The sequence below is a fragment of the Ranitomeya variabilis genome, chromosome 4, assembly GCF_051348905.1.
Source record: "Ranitomeya variabilis isolate aRanVar5 chromosome 4, aRanVar5.hap1, whole genome shotgun sequence".
Lineage (NCBI taxonomy): Eukaryota > Metazoa > Chordata > Amphibia > Anura > Dendrobatidae > Ranitomeya > Ranitomeya variabilis.
Window position 1 is genome coordinate 496,471,653 of NC_135235.1, and position 25,057 is coordinate 496,496,709.

General features: G+C 43.4%; 1 protein-coding gene across 1 annotated transcript in view; it reads right to left on the bottom strand.

Annotated features, from left to right (window-relative positions):
* Positions 1 to 1,175: 1,175 nt before the first annotated feature.
* Positions 1,176 to 25,057, bottom strand: part of RETREG3 (reticulophagy regulator family member 3) — a 44,645-nt gene continuing 20,763 nt past the window's right edge. The window contains exons 3-10 of the mRNA XM_077251994.1: positions 16,648 to 16,754; positions 10,072 to 10,102; positions 7,797 to 7,923; positions 6,154 to 6,238; positions 5,685 to 5,822; positions 4,891 to 4,961; positions 4,496 to 4,628; positions 1,176 to 2,826 (exon numbers count right to left, since the gene is read on the bottom strand). Coding sequence (XP_077108109.1) covers positions 2,393 to 2,826; positions 4,496 to 4,628; positions 4,891 to 4,961; positions 5,685 to 5,822; positions 6,154 to 6,238; positions 7,797 to 7,923; positions 10,072 to 10,102; positions 16,648 to 16,754 — 1,126 coding nt within the window. The 3' untranslated portion in view covers positions 1,176 to 2,392. The remainder of the gene's footprint in view (positions 2,827 to 4,495; positions 4,629 to 4,890; positions 4,962 to 5,684; positions 5,823 to 6,153; positions 6,239 to 7,796; positions 7,924 to 10,071; positions 10,103 to 16,647; positions 16,755 to 25,057) is intronic.

The following is a 25,057-nucleotide window of genomic DNA, read 5'->3' on the forward strand; positions in this document are numbered from 1 at the left end:
GGATCGTACCGTCATAGCGACCAATGTGCCACTGTGAGACGGTACCCTTAGTCTCTTTTTGGAGACTCTTACTTGCCTTGAGAGCTTAGGCCCATTATTTGTGATTTTTTTTGTCACTTTTTTCTCTTTAGGTGTGTGTAGATGTTTCTTCCACCAAATTCATGAATACGGTGCATGCAGTGTATGAATTTTGTGCAAAGTCAAAATATTTAACTTTTTTTTTCTGCGACTTATTTTTGCGACCTTTGGAGCAAAAAAAAACAAAAAACGCAATGCTCCGGAGGAGGAACATTTTGTGAATTTTACAAATTCACAATTTATGAATCAGATGAAAACATCTGGACTTGCTAGACTCCACCCGCAAAGCAGACAATTTAAAAAATAGGTGAGCACTTTTGAAATAGACTTCTAGAAAGGCACAAATAGACTAATGGAATTAGGTGCAAACAAAAAAATGGAGCAAAACACACAAAACTAAACAAAAAGGCGTAAAAGCAATAATGAATCGAGGCCATAGTCCGGTGCAGATTTACCTTAGAATAATTTAAAAGGAGGTTATTCGAAACTTTTCCCATAGGGCTAAGAACTTACAGGCAGGTACCGTAGTTGCCATTTACCTGCCTGTTCTGCCCGCTACCGATCTCTGACGGCTAAAAGCAGTCAGAGACCGCTTCTGCCGGTGACGTTGTGTAGACAGAGCAGCTCCTTCTCATCTGCTCTGACGATGGGGTGACACCTCAAATCGAAAGAGCAGAAACAGTTGACATGAGAAATAAAGCAGGGGAGCTGGTAGAGATGGTCGCATGGCAGTACTACGTGTCTGCAAGTTCTTAGCCCCATAGGAAGAAATAACCAAAGTTATGGATGACCCCTTTATTGAGTGTTGTGCTGTTCTTGCCCACAGTAAGAAATGGCATATACAAGATGCCACTGATCGCCCAGTAGGCAAAAAAAACAAGATCGTACGTTCAGGAAGATTGTCACAGTGCTGCGACTGCACACTTACCTTCCTAGGATGGTGATAGACCTGCATGGATAATTGCAAATTATGTAAAATTGGCATTTGGGGTGGGGAGGTGTCATAGTGAATCACTCAAATAAGATTTTTTTTTTTTTTTTTTTTTTACCTTTTCCAGTTCTGGTAAATTTTAGAACAAAAAAAAAATTACAAAAACTTCAGTGAAAATCAAAATGTATTAAAAAAAAATAAAATAAAAATTAAAAAGTGCATTTGTTTGGGGGAGAAAAGAAAAAGGAAAATTTGTCTTCACTATAAAAGAAATGTTGCACTGAACAATAACAATATAAAGCCCCCAAACTACCCCCAAAACTGGAGGGGCCAGTGCTGAGCTCCTCTCCAAACATAAAGTGTAGCTCCACCTTAAGTATCTAAAATCAAACAATAAAAGCGTTAAGTAGTCGTCACACTGGTATATCTCTAAATGATTTCTTCTTGGTCAAGACAAATGACCATGGGTAAAAGTTGTGCCCCCTGGGTGGCAACCTGCACCCGAGGTTTAAAGCTGATGGTGGGAAACGTAGGCGGCAATGCAGACGATGCTGTATGGCACCACAAGCCTCTTCTAATACTTCTGCTTGGGACATTGCTTCCCGAATGGCACCGGGATACATTTTGAAAACATGGACTTAACAGAGCCAAAATAATAATTAATTGTAAGGTGCCACCAAAGTCGTCAAATGTTGCTGAATCGTCAGGTTTGGCCAATTTTCATGGTACAAATATTGCCACCTTTAGGGGGAAACATTCAGGTAGGAAGCCCGCTATTGGAGGGGCAACTGTATGTGTAAACTTACCTTGGTGCAGCTTAAGGGCATCTGAATAAGGTCTTTTGGGTAACCAAAAGCGCAAAAGTCTAAGGCAAAAAAGCCAAAATACAACTCTATTATACTATTTGTGGATCCGCCAAATCATAGACTTGTTCAGAAGTGGAGCTACACTTTATACTGTCCACAGATTACTCCAGTCTCCTGTACACACATCTCTGAGCGCCCAGATACTAAAGTCTGCCTTATTAAAAAGGGACATGAGAGCGACAAAAGTCTGAATTCACACAATGAAATGTCCCTAACTCCAAATCACCAAAATGTTAAAAACATCTACATTGTAATGACCGCCAGGGCAGATCCGGAGGTTCCGTCTGAGATGGGGTACTGAAAAAAATCGATTGCACCAGTCCATTATCCAGCGTCTAATCTACTGACTTCACAGTGATAAAGTAGCAGGCGGGGTAGTCCTGCATTCAGTAATGGAAACCTCACACAGGGGCACACCGAGAAGACACAGTCCGAAGATACGGGGCTACAATGGGAGCTCTTTAAAAACGAAAAATAAGATTGTATGTTCACAAGGGACTGGCACCTTTGTTGGAAATTACTGTTGGCCACGTTGGGTGGCGGGATCCATCTGGTTAAGCTCGGATTGGTCCAGTAGCTCAAAGTCATCGGCTTCAGCGTCAGTGTCCAGCTCAGAGCTCGAGTTTCTCTGATAGGTTTTCTGCCTGGGATTTTCCAAAAAGCCTGAGGCTTGCTGGGTGACACCTGCCAGTGCCATCTGTATCATCCCACGAGTGACTAGGTTGGTAAGGTTGTCTCTAAGCTGCTGAGCACCAATTGCAAGTGGCACCTCGGACTCGGAGGACTCATCATACAGCTGGTCACCAGACACGTGGGGTTGGTTGGCTGCAATTGGGAGCCCAATGCTGGTGTCGTCTTCATCATCTATCCCAGTTACCTCTGGATTGATAGAAGGAAAATCAGGGAGATCTCGTGCAAAGGACTCTTCTGGGTCACTATGGCGGTCCAGATCTACACATAGAAACGTCAATTAATAGAATTCATTTTGGAAATCAATGTGTACATAATTTAAACCTAAGGATATGTACACATGGAAGTTTTTTCAAGGTAGTCAAAAACCAAAAGAGTTTTTAGCGGAAACTGTTTCAAAGAAGTGACATGCACTCTTCTCTATATAAAGAGTTTTTCAAGCATATTTTTGAGCAATTTTTCAGGCTTTTTCTTTTCTGAGTGGCTGTCTAAGACTCCTCAAAAACATCTATGTGCACATACCCTTTGAAGCTTACTTGTTAGGATCACCTTACTGATATCACCAGTGGTCAGGGACTTGCATGAATGTAATAGAGTCTAAGGGGGTTCATAGATTGTGATTTAACTTGAAGCATAACCAAATGTGCCCATTATTCGGGTATCGGTGCAGACTGTACTATGTCTAGATGGACTCCCCATGCGTAGGATACATGCATTAAAGTATAAAAAATTACCCTGCTATGATGATGAAGCCACCAAGTGTCCCTGCAACAGGTTTAAATCACAACCATTGTGCCCAAACTCCATTCTTCTGGACTCTTTGTTGGAAGGTTAGGTTACAGGAACTTTTTTCAGGTTATCACTCCCATTACAAAACAGAAGGGATATATGGGTTCTGATCCTATTTGGTGGTAGAGGATTTATTTAAACATTTAATCAACCACATCACCCAATGGGATATGTAATATTGAAACATTCCTGCAAGTCTTAAGGCTCCAATACACAAGACTAACGTCAGCCAAATCCACCAATATCGACGGGATTGTCAGACAGTCATGTGTATGAGGGCCCAGGACAAGTTCTTGTTGGGCAAATATTGATCCGATATATCCAACACATGCGAACGTGCTGCGTTAACGCAAGTGCCGACATGCCATTGCGCTAGCGCAGAGAGAGCTAGCAGATGTTCTATCTGCCCACGTCCCAGGGTCCGTCACTCAATGACGGCACATAGCTAGCGAAGCATCCGACATAGGGCTTAATGGCGGCGTTAACAGACTGCGTTACACGGTGTTATGCCACGGTGTAAGGCTACGTTCACATTTGCGGTGTGCGCCGCAGCGTCGGGCGCCGCAGCGTCGCCGCATGCGTCATGCGCCCATATATTTAACATGGGGGCGCATGGACATGCGTCGCACTTGCGTTTTGCGCCGCATGCGTCCCTGCGGCGCCTGCGTCTGGGCGCAGAGGACGCAGCAAGTTGCATTTTTGCTGCGTCAAAAAATGAAAAATAGGATGCATGCGGCGCAAAACGCAGCGTTGTGCATGCGTTTTGCTGCGTTTTTGTGTGCGTTGCCGACGCTGCGGTGCACAACGCAAATGTGAACGTAGCCTTACATAGTCCGTCTAACGGACTACGGAAATGTAATGTGAACCCAGCCTTTACCGGTAAGAGAAAGGCCAGGTCACTATTGGGGCCCTCAGGCCTTTTTGGTATATTTGCTGCATTTGAACCAATTCCTCTCCTGGGTCATTCCTATCTCATCCTGCTCAGTTGTCCTACGGTATTATATGATCTAAGATTTCAGGTTCCATTTGCGACGGTCATATGTTTGAAAATTGTCATGGCAGCCATAGTGTTAATAAAACTGTAGGGTGTCTCTAAATGCAAGGAATAGACAACAGATACCTATCCGTCAGAGACCTTTACCTTCTGAGCCTTCAGTAAGCGGAGTCTGCCCCCGGGACAAGTTAAATGTCCCATTCTCCGTGTAGGAAACCTCAGCGTCTGAGTGCTCAGAATCCGATATGGTGAGTTCCTTAGCGACTGCAGAATCATCCAGCTAAGGAGGAGAAATGAGAAAGTTTCAGGAGAAGCTCATTATATATTATCAGGTATGGATCTAGAGAGACAAGGAAAAGCGTTGAAGCTTCCAGTCATACGATCCACGTCTGCCGCGAGCTACAAACTATCACACACCGGACGTTCCTCCGATCACAGATCTCATAGCCCCCACTGATGTAGGTAGGAAAGTTCAGGCTACATTTACATCCCAGAAAACACAATTCAGTATTTTAACCCATTACAGACAAGTGTGCCGTTACCGTAGGACAAAACGCTGCCAGCTCCTCTTCACTGTCGCTTCCCTCATTTGGAGGAAGAGCTCGCCCATGCACTGCTCACAAAAAGATACAAATTACCGTTTGACAATTCTTACCCTCATATCTGCAACTGTGATACCCTAAAGCCCCCCATACATTTTACATGGCTGACAGCTGAAGGATGATTTGGCAGCTCTCGCCCGACTATCCCATAAACAGGAGCGCTTGCTCATCTCAGCATTCTTGCGTTGCCTGTATGACAGCAGCTGCTAGGCTTCTCTGGAGGCAATTTATTGAAATCAGACCTGCCAGTACCTTATCTCTCACTGTCGGGGGTCCCATACACATTGGGCTGTGGACTGAACCAGTCAATATTACCAGGCTCAATCTATATAGGGGCCTTAAGGGTATGTTTCATCTTCGCTGCGGACCAGTGAGTTTTTTGTAGCATGCAAAAGATTATGTAAAATTTTAGTATGCTATATTCATACACCCGGCCACAATCCGACTAATCCAAGCTCAGGTCCTCAGGGCGCCCAAAAGATAAGGTTTTCAGTATTTCCTTAGTATTGTACAGGGCATGGAGTCATTATCAGACAGACATTGCCAGAGGTCCTCTCACCCGAGCAAGACTCAGGAAATCCTGAAAGCGTGATCTGTTGGGGGCAGTGAGGACTGGAGTTTGGGAAACACTGGACTAGACTAATGCTGTGTGCATATCATATACTTAACCCAATGTATCCTAAAGCATGAATGTCACGCGAGGTCGGACGTTACCTCCTGCTCTTAACACTCACATTGTCTCTCTTTTTGCTTCGACATCATGTATCCACGAACACTAAAATCCAACCTCTGCAGGGCTGGCTCCAGCTTCTGGTAAAGCCGCTGTCCCAGGCGATGGTATATGGCCAGGGGCCACAGCAGGATGAACAGTACTGTGGAGAAGGGGACACAACATTTCCAGAACGTCACATGCTGGATTAAAAAGGAGCTTAAATCGCATCACGCATATTATGTTGCATTTTTAACAGTGGATTTCCCCTTTCCAATGCATAGGATGAAATCTGCACCAAATCTGGGGCCAAATCCATGTCAATATCCACAGGTAGTCCATGCAGATTTTCAGAGAATTTGCAGCAAAATATGCAGCGGATAGACATAACCCTAAAGTACAGCTTCCCACATATATCGCCACAGGAAGGCACCTGTAATAGCGATGGGGGTGTGGGGTAAGTTAGTTGGAGAAAAATCCAAATATGGACTCACACAGCAGATAGGAGAGCACGAGACCAGGAATATATCCACCCAGGACAGTCAGAAAAGTGAGGAATCCACAGAACAGGAGACAGAACTGCGAAAAGAATGAAAAGGCGGTTATTATATGTGTAATATGTGATGTGCACGTTGGAGCAGAAGATCTAAGTGACATGGGTACCGGACAAGAACAATAAAGCCGCACGGAGATGTTAAATGGTCATTGTGCTGTCGACAACTTGATCTCATTTGATGGATAAGGATCATTTTTACATAAATATTTGTAGATAGTCAATTTAAGGTGGGCCCCCCACCACCCAAAAAAGAAAAATATCACTCAAGGTACCAGCCCCTAGGTGCCTCCCTTCTTTTTAAATTGCTGCCCATTGTAATCTGTCTCCAGCGCCAGAGATACATTACAAGAAGAAGGGGCCATTATGTTCCTCTGCTCCTGCTCTCCTGTCTCATCATGCATGCAGACAAAACAGAACAAAGAGGCAAAACAAGCTACTGGACAGTGGCAGCTGCAATGCATACAGTGAAATAAGAGAAAGGAAGTTCCAGAAGCTATAGTGCTGGCAGAATGCTGATGAAAAGAAGCAGCTCAGTACCAAGACTCAAGAATAGATAGCAAGGTAAAGAGCATGAGAATCAGATAATTTCCTGAGTATAATAGATGGGTATGAGCATAAAAAGTCTTAACCAGGGCTGTGGAAGCAGAGCCCATTTTGGTGGAGTCGGAGTCATGGAAATTGAGGAGTCAGAGGTTTGGCTTACGACTCCACAGCCCTGATTTTAACTTGTTGTCGTGGATTTGGATGGCAAGATCCCCAGATGTTGTGGGAAATGACAGGTCTTTAAAGGGAACCTGTCACCCCAAAATCGAAGGTGAGCTAAGCCCACCGGCATCAGGGGCCTTTCTACAGCATTCTGTAATGCTGTAGATAAGCCCCCGGTGTAACCTGAAAGATGAGAAAAAGAGGTTATAATATACTCACCCAGGGGCGGTCCGATCCGATTGGCGTCGCGGTCCGGAGCCTCCCATCTTCTTACGATGACGTCCTCTTCTTGTCTTCACGCTGCGGCTCGGTGCAGGAGTACTTTGTCTACCCTCAGCAAAGTACTGTAGTGCGCAGGTCAGAGACACCCGGCGCCTGCGCACTGCAGTACTTTGCTCTGTCCTCAACAGGGCAGATAAAGTACGCCTGCGCCGGAGCGTGAATAGAAGAAGAGTACATCATTGTAAGAAGATGGGAGGCCCCGGACCGGACCGCGACGCCCATCAGACCCGGACCGCAGCGGGACTGCCCCTGGGTAGGTATAATATAACCTCTTTCTCATCTTTCAGGGTACATCGGGGGCTTCTCTACAGCATTACAGAATGCTATAGATAAGCCCCTGATGCCGGTGGGCTTAGCTCGCCTTCAATTTTGGGGGTGACAGGTTCCCTTTAACAAGTGAGCCTATTAATGCATTATACTGGACACACGCATGGGCCGCAACAATAAACTGTGCACAAGAAGTGTGGGCAACACAGGGCAGCACAACAGTTCATATCTGTAGGTATGCAATCAAGCTCTATGATGGGAATACCCCTTTATAACACTGAAATACTTTACACACAGATACAGCAAACAGTATAGGGAGGACTTTACCTTGCCAGGATTTTCAGATTTGAAGACTTTAAGGTTCTTTAGAAAATTTGTGAGAGTGACCCACACTTCAGCAGCATGATGACACAGCTCCGGCACACTGAGCAGCCTGGGGTGTACAAACCCCCAACTGAAACACACCAAAACAACCATTACAGCAGATGCCAACACAGTTGCTTTATGGCCCCCATATATTCAATAAAGGCCGGACGAAACAGCCGATTTCCGCAATAACAAGAAATAGTCATCTGCATTGGTTCGTCACGACTGATGGCCGACCAACAAACATTTTTAATCTTTCAAAAGAACAATTAGGCATGTCACTAGTGATGAGCGAGTATGCTCGGGTGGTCTCCGAGTATTTGAACATTTCGTTTTTGTGGCCGCAGCTGCATGATTTGCGGCTGCTAGACAGCTTGAATTCATGTGGGGATTCCCTAACAAACAGGCAACCCCCACATGTAATCAGGCTGGCTAGCAGTCGCAAATCATGCAGCTGCGGCCACGAAAACTAAATCTCCAAATACCCGGAGACCACCTGAGCATGCTCAGGGAGACCCGAGTAACGAGTATACTCGCCCATCACTACATGTTACATTTTATTGGTCGATCAAAAGCACTGGCTGTATTACAGGCCAAAAAATCCAAAAAGACCCAATGCAGTCAGATGTTTTTTTTTCTCGCTGAGGAATAAGCATTCGAAATTATTGTCTTATAGAAGGGGGCTTTTAGGGTGCATTTGTAGGACACATTTTATCCTCTGAAGGGATTTACGGCAGTGGCCTGACTCTGGCTTCTTCCAATCATTGAGGCACCCTTACAAGGCCATACTTAGGATCCCACCACCCAGTAAGGTGCCGAGTAAGCATCTGAGAACCAAGTAGAGGGGATGAATGTAATGAGATCTTTAGTTCCTTGCATCTTGTCTGTGTGGCTGTAACAATTCTCCGTACACTGCCTGTAATTCCCACTAATAATCCTTAGGATTACCATTTATTACGGGGCTGCTGATAAACACCTATATTAGGCTAGCTGCCAGAAATGGTCTAGATATACTATATGACTTCAGCAAAAGGATTTGACAAAGTATCTCATACTATCCTTATTGAAAAAATGACCAAGTATGGAATGGACAAGACAACTGTTAGGTGGATTCATAACTGGCTCAGTGATCGGACCCAAAGAGTGGTCATAAATGGCTGCACATCCAGTTGGAAGAATGTCTCAAGTGGGAACCACAAGGCTCTGTCCTGGGCCCTGTATTGTTCAACATCTTTATCAATGATTTACAAGAAGGAGTTGAGGGTATACTGATTAAATTTGCTGATGACACAAAGCTTGGAGGGATAGCTAATACTAGAGAAGAGAGAGAGGATTCAAAAAGATATAAATACACTGGAACTGTGGGCAACAACTAACAGAATGGTTTTTTAACAGTGAGAAACGCAAAGTCCTACATCTGGGCAATAAAAATGAAAAGAATTTACAGAATGGGAGGAATAGAACTAGGAAACAGCACATGTGAAAAATACTTGTGTTTACTAATAGATCACAGACTGCACATGAGTCAACAGTGTGATGCAGCAGCAAAAAAGGCAAACAATTCTGGGTTGCATTAACATAACCATACAGTCTAGATCTGGGAAGTATTCATCTCCCTCCCTTTGGTCAGACCTCATCTGGAATACTTTGTCTAGTTCTGAGCACCACATTTAAAAAAAGAAAAAAAAAAAAAGAAAGAAAGAAAAGGATATGAACAAACTGGAGCAAGTTCAGAGAAGAGCTACCAGGATGGTGACCGGTCTGTAAACAGAGCGGTTATAGGATTTAGGAATGTTTGGCTTGCAAAAGAGAACACTGATAGGAGACTTAGTAGTCTACAAATATCTCAGGGGCTGTCACACTGTAGAGGTATCAGCTGTGTTCTCATTTGCACAAGGTAAGACTAGAAGCAATGGGATGAAACTGAATGGGAAGAGACACAGAACAGATATTAGAAAAAAAACAAAAACACTTTTTGACAGTGAGGGTGATCAATGAGTAGAACAGGCTGCCATGAGGTGGAGAGTTCTCCATCAATGGAAGTCTTCAAGCACAGGCTGGACAGACATCTGTCTGGGATGATTTACTGAATCCTGCATTGAGCAGGGGGTTGGACATGATGATGACCCTGGAGGTCCCTTCCAACTCTACAATCATAGAATGTTACTGTGCTGTATAGTGTATATGATATGCAGAATATTAGCCCATTTCCCATGATCTACAGTCCCAACCTCACCTCTCAGTCTCCATCTCACTGGATCTTGCAGCTGAAATGTTAGAAAGAAAGTGTGAATCATCTGCAAATAATGCAACAAAACATAAAATCGCCCTAAGTTTTGTTTTTTTAGACGGACACTAATTTATGACCAATGCCCTAACTGACCTGTAAAGGAGAGGAGTTGTCCTTACATTTTAAGTTGTTGTTTTTTTTTTATTTGCTTCATTATCAAACAAACCTTATAATATCAATATAAAACATTCATATGTAGTCAATGTATAATGTATTGTTACACATTTCCCTCTTGCGAATTTTACATGTTAATAAAGCAAAAATCTTACAAAGGAAGATTTCTAAAGATTTCCATTACACAAACACAATTATACATAAAGGTTCAGAGGGCAACAGACACAGTAAGAAGATGTTATTTCAAAGATCTGTATGTCCATACCCCAGAGCAACATATCAAAAAGATTATATTCTTAATCCTGAAACAACAACAAGAAACTATTGTGTTGCCTAAAACAACCTTATATTAAAATTCAAGAATTATTAATGCAACCATGCGAGATTTGCTATGGTGCGGAGAATTGTGAACTATTTTAGCTTTTATATTCTATTATGACAACTTTACTTTTATTATCTGTGTGTTTAGATGGTTAGATGGGATGAGTTCCAAAAGTCCCAGACTTTAAAAAAAATCCCCCAGACAACCTCGATTTTGATAAACTGTGCGCTCATAAGGTATTAACGAATTGACCAACTCAATCCAAGATCCAAAGACTGCCCATCCAGCGCAAAGCCAATACCGGAGTTTCCTTGCTTTAAAAAAAAAAGTTTCCTGCAGAAAAATCTTAATAAAGTGCTCCATATTCCCTCTTCCAGGATGCCACATAACCAAACTAATGGATTGAAGGGAACTGGAATAAATATTAGGGAAGACGATAATGAAATTACTTCATGCCAAAAAGATCAAATAAATGGACAACTCCATATAATACATGCAAGATCCGTATTCCACACAAGACACCACAAGCATTCTGAGGTCGGGGATCGTCCTGTTTTAAATAGTCATAAAGGGGTAAGATATGACTGATGTATTATGTATAGTTGATTCATTTTGTTGTTGGAAACCTTGGCTGGAGATTCCAAGATGTCCTCCCAATCCTCTTCCTGACTATCAGGAATCAAAAGCTTCCACCTCTCTTGTACCATTAGTGGAGCAGATTCAACATCCACAGACAACATATATGTATACAAAGCAGAGATGAGGCCTTGAGGGCCTTGTGATTTAAGGACTCCTATTAAAGAGAAGGACGATATTCATTTAATTGTGCCCATATTTTGCAAGCGAGATTGAATTGCTGTTCTAAGTTGGAGATACCGAAAAAAATGGGACCTTGGACTTTTGTATTTAGATTGCATTTGTTCAAAGGACATTAGGATATTTTGCTCTTATAGATCTTTTAGTAGACTTTTCGTGAAGTCCAAAACTGACTAGATGGATGATTCAGCAATACAGGGAAATAAGTATTTCGCCATAGTGCCATCTCAGCAAAGTGAACCACCTTCTTAACCTGCCTCCAGACTGAACGTGCTAATTTAAGGAGAGGTAATAATCTGGGAACACTTGGTTTATCGGCTTCCAAGAAACCCAATAAGCAGTCGACGTTAGCAGCACTCTCTGAATTAGGTAGATGGGAATTAGGCATCCATTTGCTTATTGCTTTAAGTTGCCCTGCCAAGTAATATAAAAAGACATCAGATAACGCTGCTGCTCCCTTTTGCTTAAGATCTGTGTAGGGTAGACAATTTAAGTTTAGGTTTTGCATTTCCCCCATATAAACGAAGAGACCAATGAATTGAGAGTTGAGAAAAAGGACTTGGGAGCTGGTTCTGTGCTATGTTGGAGAGCATAACTATATTCAGAAAGTAGAATAAATACATTTATTTGTCCAGGTACAAAGGCAATTTACTCCAAAGAACGAATTTGAGTTCAGCAGATTCTAATAATGGGGAAACATTCGGCTGTTAATCATTTTTGCTGTATCTTTGTATAATTATTCCTAAATATTAAACTAGACACAACAGGTAAGGGCGACAATAGTTCCAAATGATCCGCTGGGCCATGGGAAAGAGGCATTAATGCAGATTTATCCCAATTTATATCTAATCCGGGATATTTACTAAACATATCTATGGTAGAAATCACATTAGGCAACGTATCTTCCACTCTATCCATAAAGATCATCATTTCATCCGCATACAAATCAACAGTATCTAGGCGATCGGCAATAGTAATACCTCCAATAATTGGGTTTGAACGTATCTGTATCGCCATAGCTTCAAAAGCAAGAACGAAGAAGGCTGGGAACAGAAGACGCCCCTAACATGTTCCTCTTCCCAGGAAGAAGGGCTCCGATGTGGTATTATTTACTATCCAGGCTTTAGGGGCGCTGTATTGCATAAGACCCCATTTACCAAACTTAGGCCCAAACTCAAACTTTTGTAAATAGGCAGATAAAAAAGGCCGCTCTAAAGAATCAAAAGCCTTAAGGTACCGTCACATTAAGAAACGCTGCAGCGATATAGGCAACGATGCCGATCGCTGCAGCGTCGCTGTTTCGTCGTTGTGTGGTCGCTGGAGAGCTGTCACACAGACCGCTCTCCAGCGACCAACAATGCCGAAGTCCCCGGGTAACCAGGGTAAGCATCGGGTTACTAAGCGCAGGGCCGCGCTTAGTAACCCGATGTTTACCCTGGTTACCAGTGTAAATGTAAAAAAAAAACAAACAGTACATACTTACATTCCGGTGTCTGTCCCCCGGCCTCAGCTTCCCTGCACTGTCTCAGCGCCGGCCGGCCGTAAAGCAGAGTGGTGACGTCACCGCTGTGCTTTACGGCCGGCCGGCACTCACAGTCAGTGCGGGAAGCTGACAGCGAGGGGACAGACACCGGAATGTAAGTATGTACTGTTTGGTTTTTTTTACATTTACACTGGTAACCAGGGTAAACATCGGGTTACTAAGCGCAGCCCTGCGCTTAGTAACCCGATGTTTACCCTGGTTACCAGTGAAGACATCGCTGAATCCGCGTCACACACACCGATCCAGCGATGTCAGCGGGTGATCCAGCGACGAAATAAAGTACTGGCCTTTCTGCTCCGACCAACGATATCACAGCAGGATCCAGATCGCTGCTGCGTGTCAAACACAACGAGATCGCTATCCAGGACGCTGCAACGTCACGGATCGCTATCGTTATCGTTGTTAAGTCGCTCAGTGTGAAGGTACCTTTAGCTGCATCCTGCAAGGCCAGGGCCCAATTATTATCAGGCATTACAGAGCTGTATTGAACAATGGACTGAATCCTTCTGATACTAATCAGATGACTCCAGTTTGGTCTGGTTCGATTATCTCTAAAATTATTGAATTACAGTGCCTTGCGAAAGTATTCGGCTCCCTGGAACTTTTCAACCTTTTCCCACATATCATGCTTCAAACATAAAGATACCAAATATAAATTTTTGGTGTAGAATCAACAACAAGTGGAACACAATTGTGAAGTTGAACGAAATTTATTGGTTATTTTACATTTTTGTGGAAATTCAAAAACTGAAAAGTGGGGCGTGCAATATTATTCGGCCCCTTTAACTTAATACCGTACTTTGTTGCGATTACAGCTGCAAGTCGCTTGGGGTATGTCTCTGCCAAGGAAGAATGGGCAAGAATTTCAGTCTCTCGATGTACAAAACTGATAAACAGCTCGAGCTCAGTGAGGTTTGATGGAGATCGTTTGTGAACAGCAGTTTTCAGCTCTTTCCACATATTCTCGATTGGATTGAGGTCTGGACTTTGACTTGGCCATTCTAACACCTCGATACGTATATTTGTGAACCATTCCATTGTAGATTTTGCTTTATGTTTGGGATCAATGTCTTCCTGGAAGACAAATCTCCATCCCAGTCTCAGGTCTTTTGCAGACTCCAAAAGGTTTTCTTCAAGAATGGTCCTGTATTTGGCTCCATCCATCTTTCCATCAATTTTAACCATCTTCCCTGTCCCTGCGGAAGAAAAGCAGGCCCAAACCATGATGCTGCCACCACCATGTTTGACAGTGGGGATGGGGTGTCCAAGGTGATGAGCTGTGTTGCCTTTACGCCAAACACATCGTTTGGCATTGTTGCCAAAAAGTTCCATTTTGGTTTCATCTGACCAGAGCACCTTCTTCCACATGTTTGGTGTGTCTCCCAGGTGGCTTGTTGAAAACTTTAAACGACACTTTTTATGGATATCTTTGAGAAATGGCTTTCTTCTTGCCACTCTTCCATAAAGGCCAGATTTGTGCAGTGTACGACTGATTGTTGTCCTATGGACAGACTGTCCCACCTCAGTTGTAGATCTCTGCAGTTCATCCAGAGTGATCATGGGCCTCTTGGCTGCATCTCTGATCAGTCTTCTCCTTGTTTGAGATGAAAGTTTAGAGGGACGGCCGTGTCTTGGTAGATTTGCAGTGGTATGATACTTCTTCCATTTCAATATGATCGCTTGCACAGTGCTCCTTGGGATATTTAAAGTTTTGGAAATCATTTTGTATCCAAATCCGGCTTTAAACTTCTCCACAACAGTATCATGGACCTGACTGTTGTGGTCCTTGGTCTTCATGATGCTCTCTGTGCTTCAAACAGAACCCTGAGACTATCACAGAGCAGGTGCATTTATACGGAGACTTGATTACACACAGGTGGATTATATTTATCATCATTAGGCATTTAGGACAAGATTGGATCATTCAGAGATCCACAATGAACTTCTGGAGTGAGTTTGCTGCACTGAATGTAAAGGGGCCTAATAATATTGCACACCCCACTTTTCAGTTTTTGAATTTCCACAAAAATATAAAATAACCAATAAATTTCGTTCAACTTCACAATTGTGTTCCACTTGTTGCTGATTCTTCACCAAAAATTTACATTTGGTATTTTTATGTTTGAAGCATGATATGTGGGAAAAGGTTGAAAAGTTCCAGGGGGCTGAATACTTTCGCACGGCACTGTAAGTCTAGTGGCCAATATCTTAGTAAAAAATGTAAAATCTACATTCACTAACGAAATAGGGCGATATGACCCACATTCTAAAGGATCTTTTCCCCTTTTAAATAAAAAAATAAAAATAGAATACTTGCCTCAAAGAGTCAAGAAGAGAATTTCCTTCAGAAGATTATTGAAGTAAGTATAGGAGGAGAGACTCTAAAGTATCTCGGTATTTGCCACATAGCTGTATGGGAAAACCATCTGGTCCTGGCGCTTTACCTAAGGCCATATTTACTTCATCCAAAGTAAATTCAGCATCAAAAACATTGTTGAGCTAATGTAGGGAATTCTATATTGGATAAGTACTCGCGACATTCTGATGTATCAGACACTTTTAGAATTATATAATGATTTGTAATATTCATTAAAAAAAATATATCATCAGTAGAGTTACCTATAGAGCCACTTGTTTCTCAGATTTGGAGTGTGGTGTTTGATGCGTTATGTTGACGGACCATAAATGCCAATAATTTACTGGATTGGTTCTCTAACTCAAAATATGACTGATGAGTAAAAAAACAATTTATGCTTAAAGGGAACCTGTCACTAGGTTTGGCCAATAAGAGATACGGCCACCGCCTTTCAGGGCTTATACCCAGCATTCTATAATGCTGTATATCAGCTCCCAACCCAACCTGTAAGAGAAGAAAAATAACTTATTATACTCACCTGTGGGGCGGTCCCGCCCGAGGGGCATCGCTCTTCTTGGTCCGGCGTCTCCCATCTTCTTAGATCCGCGCCCTCCTGCTTGCTCCGTGTGGATGACGTGTCACTGTCATCCACAGTCGCCTCGGCACAGAGCTCCTGCGCAGGCGTACTTCTCTGCAGTGTGCATGCGCCAGGGCTCGTTGACCTTTCTCGGCACCTGCGCATTGCAGTACTTTGCTCTGCCCTCAACAGGACAGAGAAGTGTGCCTGCGCCGGTGCCACACGAAGAAAGCAGGAGGGCGGCATCGCAGGAAGAAGGGAGGCACCGGACCAAGAAGAGCAACACCCATCGGACCGGACCGCCCTGCAGGTGAGTATAATAAAAGTTATTTTTCTTCTCTTGCAGATCAGGCTGGGGGAAGATGTACAGCATTATAGATTGCTGTATATCAGCCCTGAAAGGCGGTGGCCGTATCTCTTATCGGCCAAAACTGCTGACAGGTTCCCTTTAAATTTTGTGAATATAACCTATGTGAAGATAACCATTCCACTCTATTTTCATTTGACGGATTAGCTACATAAACTTTCTCCGATTCCCTCAATCTTATTTCAAGGTCACCATCTTCCTTCGATACGATGATAGTTTCACAGTACATGGTATTAATTATATTCGGGTCACAGCGTCAGAGATTACTACTGCACATGCTCACATGAACCTGTCTCACAACAAGACAGTGGCAATTTAAATTCTGGCGAATAACTCCCTAAACAAAATGAATGATTTGCTAATTTAAGGTAATTAGGAAGTGATAACGTTACAGTGATTTTCTTTATTTTACCACATTATACCTCACCTCCAAGTTCAGGCCAAATTTTGTTCTTCCACTGGTCGATGCAGATGACGATCATCAGCCCAAACGCTGCTAAGAACAGGATTCTGAGAGACGTCAAGGCAAAAAACCTACAAGGAAGAGATTTTTAGGTTATCAATTTTTGTCATTGCCAGATTTGTTGTTTTGTAGTTCTCCAGTTACAAAAAAAAAAAAGAAAAAAAAAAAAAAACCTTTCCAAAATACCCCCACTTGGGATCCAGTCCTATCAGGGAAAATACAATGCATCCATAAACACCGTTGCCACTACACTGTTTGCAGAATTATTAGGCAAGTTGTATTTTAGAGGATTATTTTTATTATTGATCAACAACTATGTTCTCAATCAACCCAAAAGACAATATCAAAGCTTAATATTTTTGGAAGTTGGAGTGGTTTTTTTTTAGATTTGGCAATCTTAGGAGGATATCCGTTTGTGCAGGTAACTATTACTGTGCAGAATTATTAGGCAGCTTAATAAAAACCAAATATATTCCCATCTCACTTGTTTATTTTCACCAGGTAAACCAATATCACTGCACAAAATTTAGACAAACATTTCTGACATGCAAAAACTAAACCCCCAAAAATTAGTGACCAATAAAGCCACCTTTCTTTATGATGACACTCAGCAGCCTTCCATCCATAGATTCTGTCAGTTGCTTGATCTGTTTACGATCAACATTGTGAGCAGCAGCCACCACAGCCTCCCAGACACTGTTCCGTGAGGTGGACTGTTTTCCCTCCCTGTAGATCTCACATTTTATGAGGGACCACAGGTTCTCTATGGGGTTCTGATCAGGTGAACAAGGGGGCCATGTCATTATTTTTTTCTTCTTTGAGACCTTTACTGGCCAGCCACGCTGTGGAGTAGTTGGAGGCATGTGATGGACCATTGTCCTGCATGAAAATCATGTTTTTCTTGAACGATACCGACTTCTTCCTGCATCACTGTTTGAAGAAGTTGTCTTCCAGAAACTGGCAGTAGGTCTGGCAGTTGAACTTCATTCCATCCTCAACCCGAAAAGGTCCCACAAGTTCATCTTTGATGATACCAGCCCATACCAGTACCCCACCTCCACCTTGCTGGCGTCGGAGTGGAGCTCTCTTCCCTTTTCTGATCCAGCCTCTGGCCCTTCCATCTGGCCCATCAAGAGTCACTCATTTCATCAGTCCATAAAACCTTTGAAAGGTCAGTCTTACGATATTTCTTGGCCCAGTCTTGACGTTTTATCTTATGTTTCTTGTTCAAAGGTGGTCATTTTTCAGCCTTCCTTACCTTGGCCATGTATCTAAGTATGGCACACCTTGTGCTTTTTGTTACTCCAGTAACAATGCAGCTCTGAAATATGGCGAAACTGGTGGCAAATGGCATCTTCACGCTTCATTTTCCTCAATTCATGGGCAGTTATTTTGCGCCTTTTTTGCCCAACACGCTTCTTGCGACCCTGTTGGCTATTTGCCATGAAATGCTTGATTGCTCGGTGATCACGCTTCAAAAGTTTGGCAATTTCAAGACTGCTGCATCCCTCTACAAGACATCTCACAATTTTGGACTTTTCAGAGCCCGTCAAATCTCTCTTCTGACCCATTTTGCCAAAGGAAAGGAAGTTGCCTAGTAATTAAGCACACCTTATATAGGGTTTTGATGTCATTAGACAACACCCCTCCTCATTACAGAGATGCACATCACCTGATTTACTTACGGTAATTGGTAGTTGGCTCTCAAGCCTGAACAGCTTGGAGTAGGACAACATGTATAAAAAGTATCATGTGATCAAAATACAACTTGCCTAATAATTCTGCACACAGTGTACATCAGAAAATTGGTTGGCTGGTTTTCAGAGATGTTCAGGTGTTTGTTTTTTTCATAGGAGACAACGAGCTCTCATTTAGGACTTTCATCAATTAGCTGGAACCGCTACAAAGATCACCCCTCCCTCTATGGAGGACTTGGAGTTTAGCGCTTATGTCAAGGAATGTGTAATGTGCTTCTTTACCCCTGAGGTGGCACTGAAGGAAACGTGAACAGATGTGCGGACACCTGGATGTTCGGGTCCGGCCAAACAGTTGCACAAAGTTCAGGTTCGTGTACCAGAACAGTATCCGGACCCGAACCCTATTCACTTGAATGGGGGGACCCGAACATCCAGTGTTTGCCACGCTGCCATGCGCATCTTATAGACGCCTCTCCATTACTAAGTCATGGGCTTGATGTCACCGGACAATACGAAGCTGACATGAACCCCACAAATATTAACCCCACTTGCCACCGCTACAGGGCAAGTGGGAAGAGCCAGGCAAAGCGCCAGAATTGGCACATCTAATAGATGTGCCTTTTCTGGATGGCTGCTGGCTGCTATTTTTAGGCTGGAGGGCCCAATAACCATGGCCCCTTACCTGCCTGAGAATGCCAGCCCCCAACTGTCTGCTTTAGCAAAGCTGGTTGCCACTTCATTTAAAAAAAATAAATAAAAATTATTTAAACAATTTAAAAAAATATAGCGTGGGGACCCCTCTATGCTTGATAACCAGCCTTGCTGAAGCTGACAGCTGAGGATTGCAGCCACCAGCTGTGAGTTTTCTCTGGCTGGTTATGGAAAATACAGGGGAACCCACGCCATTTTTTTAAAATTTATTTATGTACAGCGCTGGAACCGGCTAATGAATACACCCATCAGCCGCTCCTGCTCTCGCTGTTATTAGTGGCAGCAGGTATCGAATGATGGGAGCTTTGACAGCTGACCGGCAGGGATGATTTCACCATCGATCAGAAGCAGTGTTTGCTGCACTGTCATGTACATGACAGTGTGACAAACACCCGATGTTCGGGCAGCCGAACCCGAACAGTAACACAGACTTCCTGGTGAAGTCCGTGTCTGAACAGTAGGTGTTCGGTACGGACGTCATACGTTACTGTTCGGGTTCGCCCATCTCTAATTGTTAACACTTATTGTCAGGTTTCAGCTGACAGCATGCAATCATGGATATTTTTGGGACCTCTTCTGTTTTTGAACTTTCCAAAACACACAGTCCTATTAGTACTGCACGAGCGCATCAGAGACTTGGGGCTCAAGTAGAGATAAGCTGTCAGATGGAACCCCCCATTAACTGTGGCTGTGCTATTGTAGAATTTCTACTTCTGTCTTTCTACATGATGCCAGCTGTGAGAACAAGGATGGCATGGGCACTCACCATCACCAAGATTATAATAAAATCTACTTGATGGATTGTGCCCGGTATAGTTAATCTGGTTAAGATTAAATGCTTTCTCTCCATCAGAGCTCAGCCAAAGCTTTTATACAATAGTGACAGAAATTAGGGTAATACAATCCTTACAAAATAGAGACAATGGCTGTGCTGGGAGATCATATTCAGTGTTACCAGGCAGCATGCTTGAAGTATGATCCTAAGGTGCCCATGCATCATAGACAGCAATTCTTAAAAGAAACCTGTCACTGCCCCAATCAGCATCAGACACATGCAGTGTGATTACAGGTATACCATACTCTGAAACATGCTTAAAAAAAAAAAAAAAAAAAAAAAAAAAAAAAAAGTCTGGGGACCATAGGCAGGGACCTTACTAGACTGGTCCGGGCTAGGTAGTCCACGCCTATCTCCAGGTGACTGACAGGTATCTACCATGCGTACACATATTTAATTTTCATAAGTCTCCTTATGCCGTCTTAGCACGTTCCACAAGGTGAAACATTGCCACTTAGATTACCAGCCAAATCGGTACTCCTGCTTTGCACTGATGAAGGGCAAACACCCTGTAACACGTGTCTGCAAATGGCATGTTTGGCTTGTTAAAGGATTATTAATGACTTAGTATAGCTGCATCCAATAGGCAGCATTAGAGTTCTAGTCCTCTTCCTTTCTGAAGAGGCCTTTTGATTAATAAGTCTCTCCCTACAGATGCAACTGAAGTGGCGCGGGGAGAAGTTGGCTGGGAGCCGCGCCGTACTTTTTAGGTTTCTCCCTATAGCTACCTTCTTTTTTTCAGCATACTTGACTGCAATCATACAGCCAGGCTAGGTCATGTGGCTCAGGTCCATGCTAGGATTCATGTGGTTCAGGCAGCATATATCTAGTGACAGGTTCCCCGCTCAGCTTGTCTGAATGTGCACTTGTTCTCAATGGAGGGAGGGGGGTACAGTACACTTCAATCTAATGAAAACTTACATCTCCACATGCATAGAGCACCAAGGTTCATCCTTGGGGTCAGGCTGCATTCACACATCCGTGGGAAATGTCTGTACGCTGCCTTAATCTTTATCGGACACCTCTCGGACCCAGTGAGTATTTATCCTGATACTCAAAATTGGATGACAAGTTTCACAGATCTCATTCTTGGATCCGTGATTTTAATAATTGTATTCAGACATCCATTCTACTCAATGGGTTCAGGTGCCATCTGAATTTATAAAAACATTTCACGGACAGCTAGGTGAAAAATGGTGAGAACCTAAACCAAAGCGAATGATGTGAGAATGAAGATTTGCTCTGGTTTCTGCCTCGTCGGACTACTTTGCTTTCATGACATCTGACGATGGTGGATCTAGGCACAGACTTATCACGCAAGTAAAACTTGCAATTTATAGCACAAATTGCATGATTAAATGTATAACAAATTTGAAAACCGAGTCCAAATGTAGACAACCCCTTTAAAAGGACTAGATCAGGAAATCCCCGGGGAAGTTAATGTATTCCTTGCTCAGCAGATTAGACAGAATAACAGGAAATCCCTGTAATCTCTGATGCGTTGGCTTGTCCCCAAGTGACATACTGAAGGCCGCTATGGCTGATAAAGGTGAAACTTTCCCCGCCAGCCTGGCGCTGTGCACAACAGGTGTCATCCTAAAGTCTAATATGACAGCTTACCCCGAAGTGTGAAGACATTATCTACACCACCAGCTCCACAACACCATATGCCAGCCGGGCAGGCTTACTGGACCAGATGCTGGACGAATACTTCTGTATGACGAGACACTTTATATCTACGAATGTGGGATGGTTGGTTGACAAACCCTACGAGATGCAGTGACAGGCTGCGTTCACACCAGCATATACTGAGTTTGGGTCAGGAGACCAGTGGCCAGCAAAGAAAGTCTGTACATGTCGTGTAAATCCAGGACGTGACCGTAGCCTCAAGAGCACAGATTCTGCTTTATATAGTGGAGTCAAGCTATTTTAATTACAAATATACAGCTTAAAAGGGAACCCTTCAGGAGACTGATGCTACCTGAACCACAAAATACTAACAGGACCCCTCAACAATATCTGAGCTTTATTCCGAATCACCTCTATACACAAATAAGGAGAAACCAGTCAATCCAGCCTAGCCAGGTGGGTGGAATTCAGAGGTCATCAAACAGGAGACCCCTTGGACACATCCTTCAAGCTAGGGTTTCTCTGAAACGCTGCAGTACAGCAGTTGCTTATCAGAAGGTAGCTTTTCTGCATATCATGCCTGCAGGTCCCTTTAAAAAGGACCTTTCACCACATTTTTCATGTTGAGCTGGACACATGATGTAATGATGGCTGCAGAGTGCATTAAAACTTTTTTCCTTTTGCTGAGATATTAGCAATCAAAAGTATTTGGCACCTAATGAGTTAACGTTTAGATAAGTTTTCACAGTGTGAGTGTACGTCTTCCCCCTGTATGATGCTAGCTAAAGTAGGTAGCAACTAGAGTTGAGCGAATACGTTCGGAATCGGTTGCCGAATCTGAATTTGCCATATTCGTGCCGAATTTATGTTTGATGATCTGATCGATTCCAAACATAATAATAGGTCATTTCTACTGCCATTAACTCCAATGACATTCGGTGAATACTGCAAATACAGTATTCACCCCTGATCGTAATCGGAGCCGAATTTTGAAAAATTTGCTCAACTCTAGTAACAACACAGCAGCGAAGACCTGCCTAAATGGATATTCCAAAATGAACAATCCCATTGAAGCATATCAGTCACAAGATCTCACAATGCAAACTCTATGCATTACCAAATAGATCCTTTAGGCTTAATGATGGCTGTATGGTCCTGATTAGTGATGAGCGAGTATACTCATTACTGTTTCTCCGAGCACGCTAGGGTGGTCTCTGAGTATTTGTGAGTTCTCGGAGATTTAGTTTCGTTCAACGCAGCTGCATGATTTGCAGCTGCTAGACAGCCTGAATACATGTGGGGATTTCCTAACAAACAGGCAACCCCCACATGTACGCAGCGCAAATCATGCGAGCACGCCAAAATACTCGGGAGACCACCCGAGCATGTCCGGGAAATCTCGAGTAACGAGTATACTTGCTCATCACTAGTCCTGATATATAGAGGAGCATTTCATTGAGCTAGAGTCAAGATTCATGAAAGTGCTCATTAAAATCGATTATCCGGGAGTTTCTAATTTTTGTCTTATGGGCCTAAGAACTTACAGGCAGGTAGTCACTAACTATCTGCCTGGTGCCCATGTCTGCTGGCTCAGAGCAATCACGGACCATTCCTGCTGGCGATTCTGAGGCTTCCAGTGAGATCACCAAGACAGGGCAGCTTGTTTTCCTTCGTTCTGATCTGGTGTTTCAACCGATGTTATGCTGATGGACAGGCAGCTCAGCATATCTGCAGGGAGTAGGCTGTCAATCAGCATGCTGTTGGCAGAGCAGCCCGACAGTGGAAGAGCTGCTCTGTTGACATGAAGAGGCAGAATTTTCGGCCTGAGCAGTCCGTTCCTCTGAGCCAGCGCCATGGAGCAGAATAGACATGTACGGTAGTTAGTTGCCTGATCGATGGGGGTCTGGCTCCTGAGACCCCCCACCAGCCATATTATTGACCCCCGTTGAGAAGTGAACAGCTCATGAGACCGGAGTTCACAGTTTCTGTCTGGGCGAGCACATAGACCCGAGTATAGATGCAAGAGACAGCGTAGGCTATGCTACTTGCTGGACAGAGATACATTTTCGTACATCAAAAAAAAAATGAATCGCTTAAAAAGGGATTGTCCACTATTGAACTGCCAATTAACAGCTGAATTGCCGTAATAAAACAAACCAAAAGCATACTTACCTCCCAGGCCAGTGAAGTTCTCCAATGCCAGCACTGCCTCACCAGTCACGAATTGGCCTTTCAGTATTCACTCACAGAGGACTTCGGAGGCAGTAAAGGCTGCAGCCAATCACCATCAGCTGCTGATTGTCTGCAGCTGACCTGTAAGCACTGGGAGACAACCCCTTTATCAAATCCGTCTACACAGCAATTGTTTGCTGTTCCTGTTATCAGGAAGATTAACCCAAACATTGCCAGTCGGCATTGCTCTGTTCCCGAATGACCCGCAGACATGGCAGCATATAATCTGCTTTTCAGCTTAAAGGTTTAACATCTACCCTAAAGTGTTAGGCAGATCTGGGCAGGCGTCCACGTGCATTTGTATTACAAAACGAAAATACTTTTCTCCCCATTATCTAGCACCAGGTCTAGTGTTATATGGAGCAGACCGTTTCACTCAACACTAGAATTATAGACCACAAAATCATAAAAGATCAACAATCAGTAACCATCAATATAAATGTAATATCATAGGAACAAAATATTTGGATTCTGTACGCCCACATCCCAATCCTCTGATGATGGATAATGGGAAGTCTCAGTGGCGTTCTCCATCTGCAGAAGGAAGGTTCAGTTATAGATTGTCGGTGGCCAGAAGAAGAATCCAGCGGCCAGGATTGGTTTCAGCGCTGGTAAAGGCTAGCAGTCTATACATCAGGTGAATTAGACTTGACAAGACCGTGTCCGCCAACGATCAGAAAACGAAAATAATAATCCGGCTCAACAGAAAAAAAGGTCTTTTATTAGGTGTGCAAGACGCACCCTTAATCAAAAGTACAGATACAGAGTGCTATAAAGTGCATGCAGCGTGTGTGAGAAGAGGAAACGAGGGACCAGATTCTGGGAAACATTTGGAAGGACAATAAGGGAATAGGGTAGGTTATATTAGTGAGGTGAGAGGTCAGGCTAAAGAAATGCACTTTTAGGGCACATTTAAAATTGTCAATACTGGCAATCAATCGAATAGTCCTGGGTAGTGCATTGCAGAGAAGCGGCGTAACACAAGAGATGTCTTGAAGACGTGAATGGGAGGTTCGGATTATTGAGGATGTTAGTCTTATGTCACTAGCAGAACGGAGCGCACACGGGTAGGGTGCTGCAGAACTTTAGATAGCTTTGTGGGTAAGAGTAGTAAGTCTATATTTTATTCTGTAGTTGATGGGCAACCTGTGTAATGACTGGCACAGGGTAGAGGCACTGGTGTAGTGGCTGGACAGGAATAGGATCCTGGCTGCCGCATTCATGATGAATTGGAGAGGGAAGGGTTTATCAAGAGGGAGACTGATTAGTA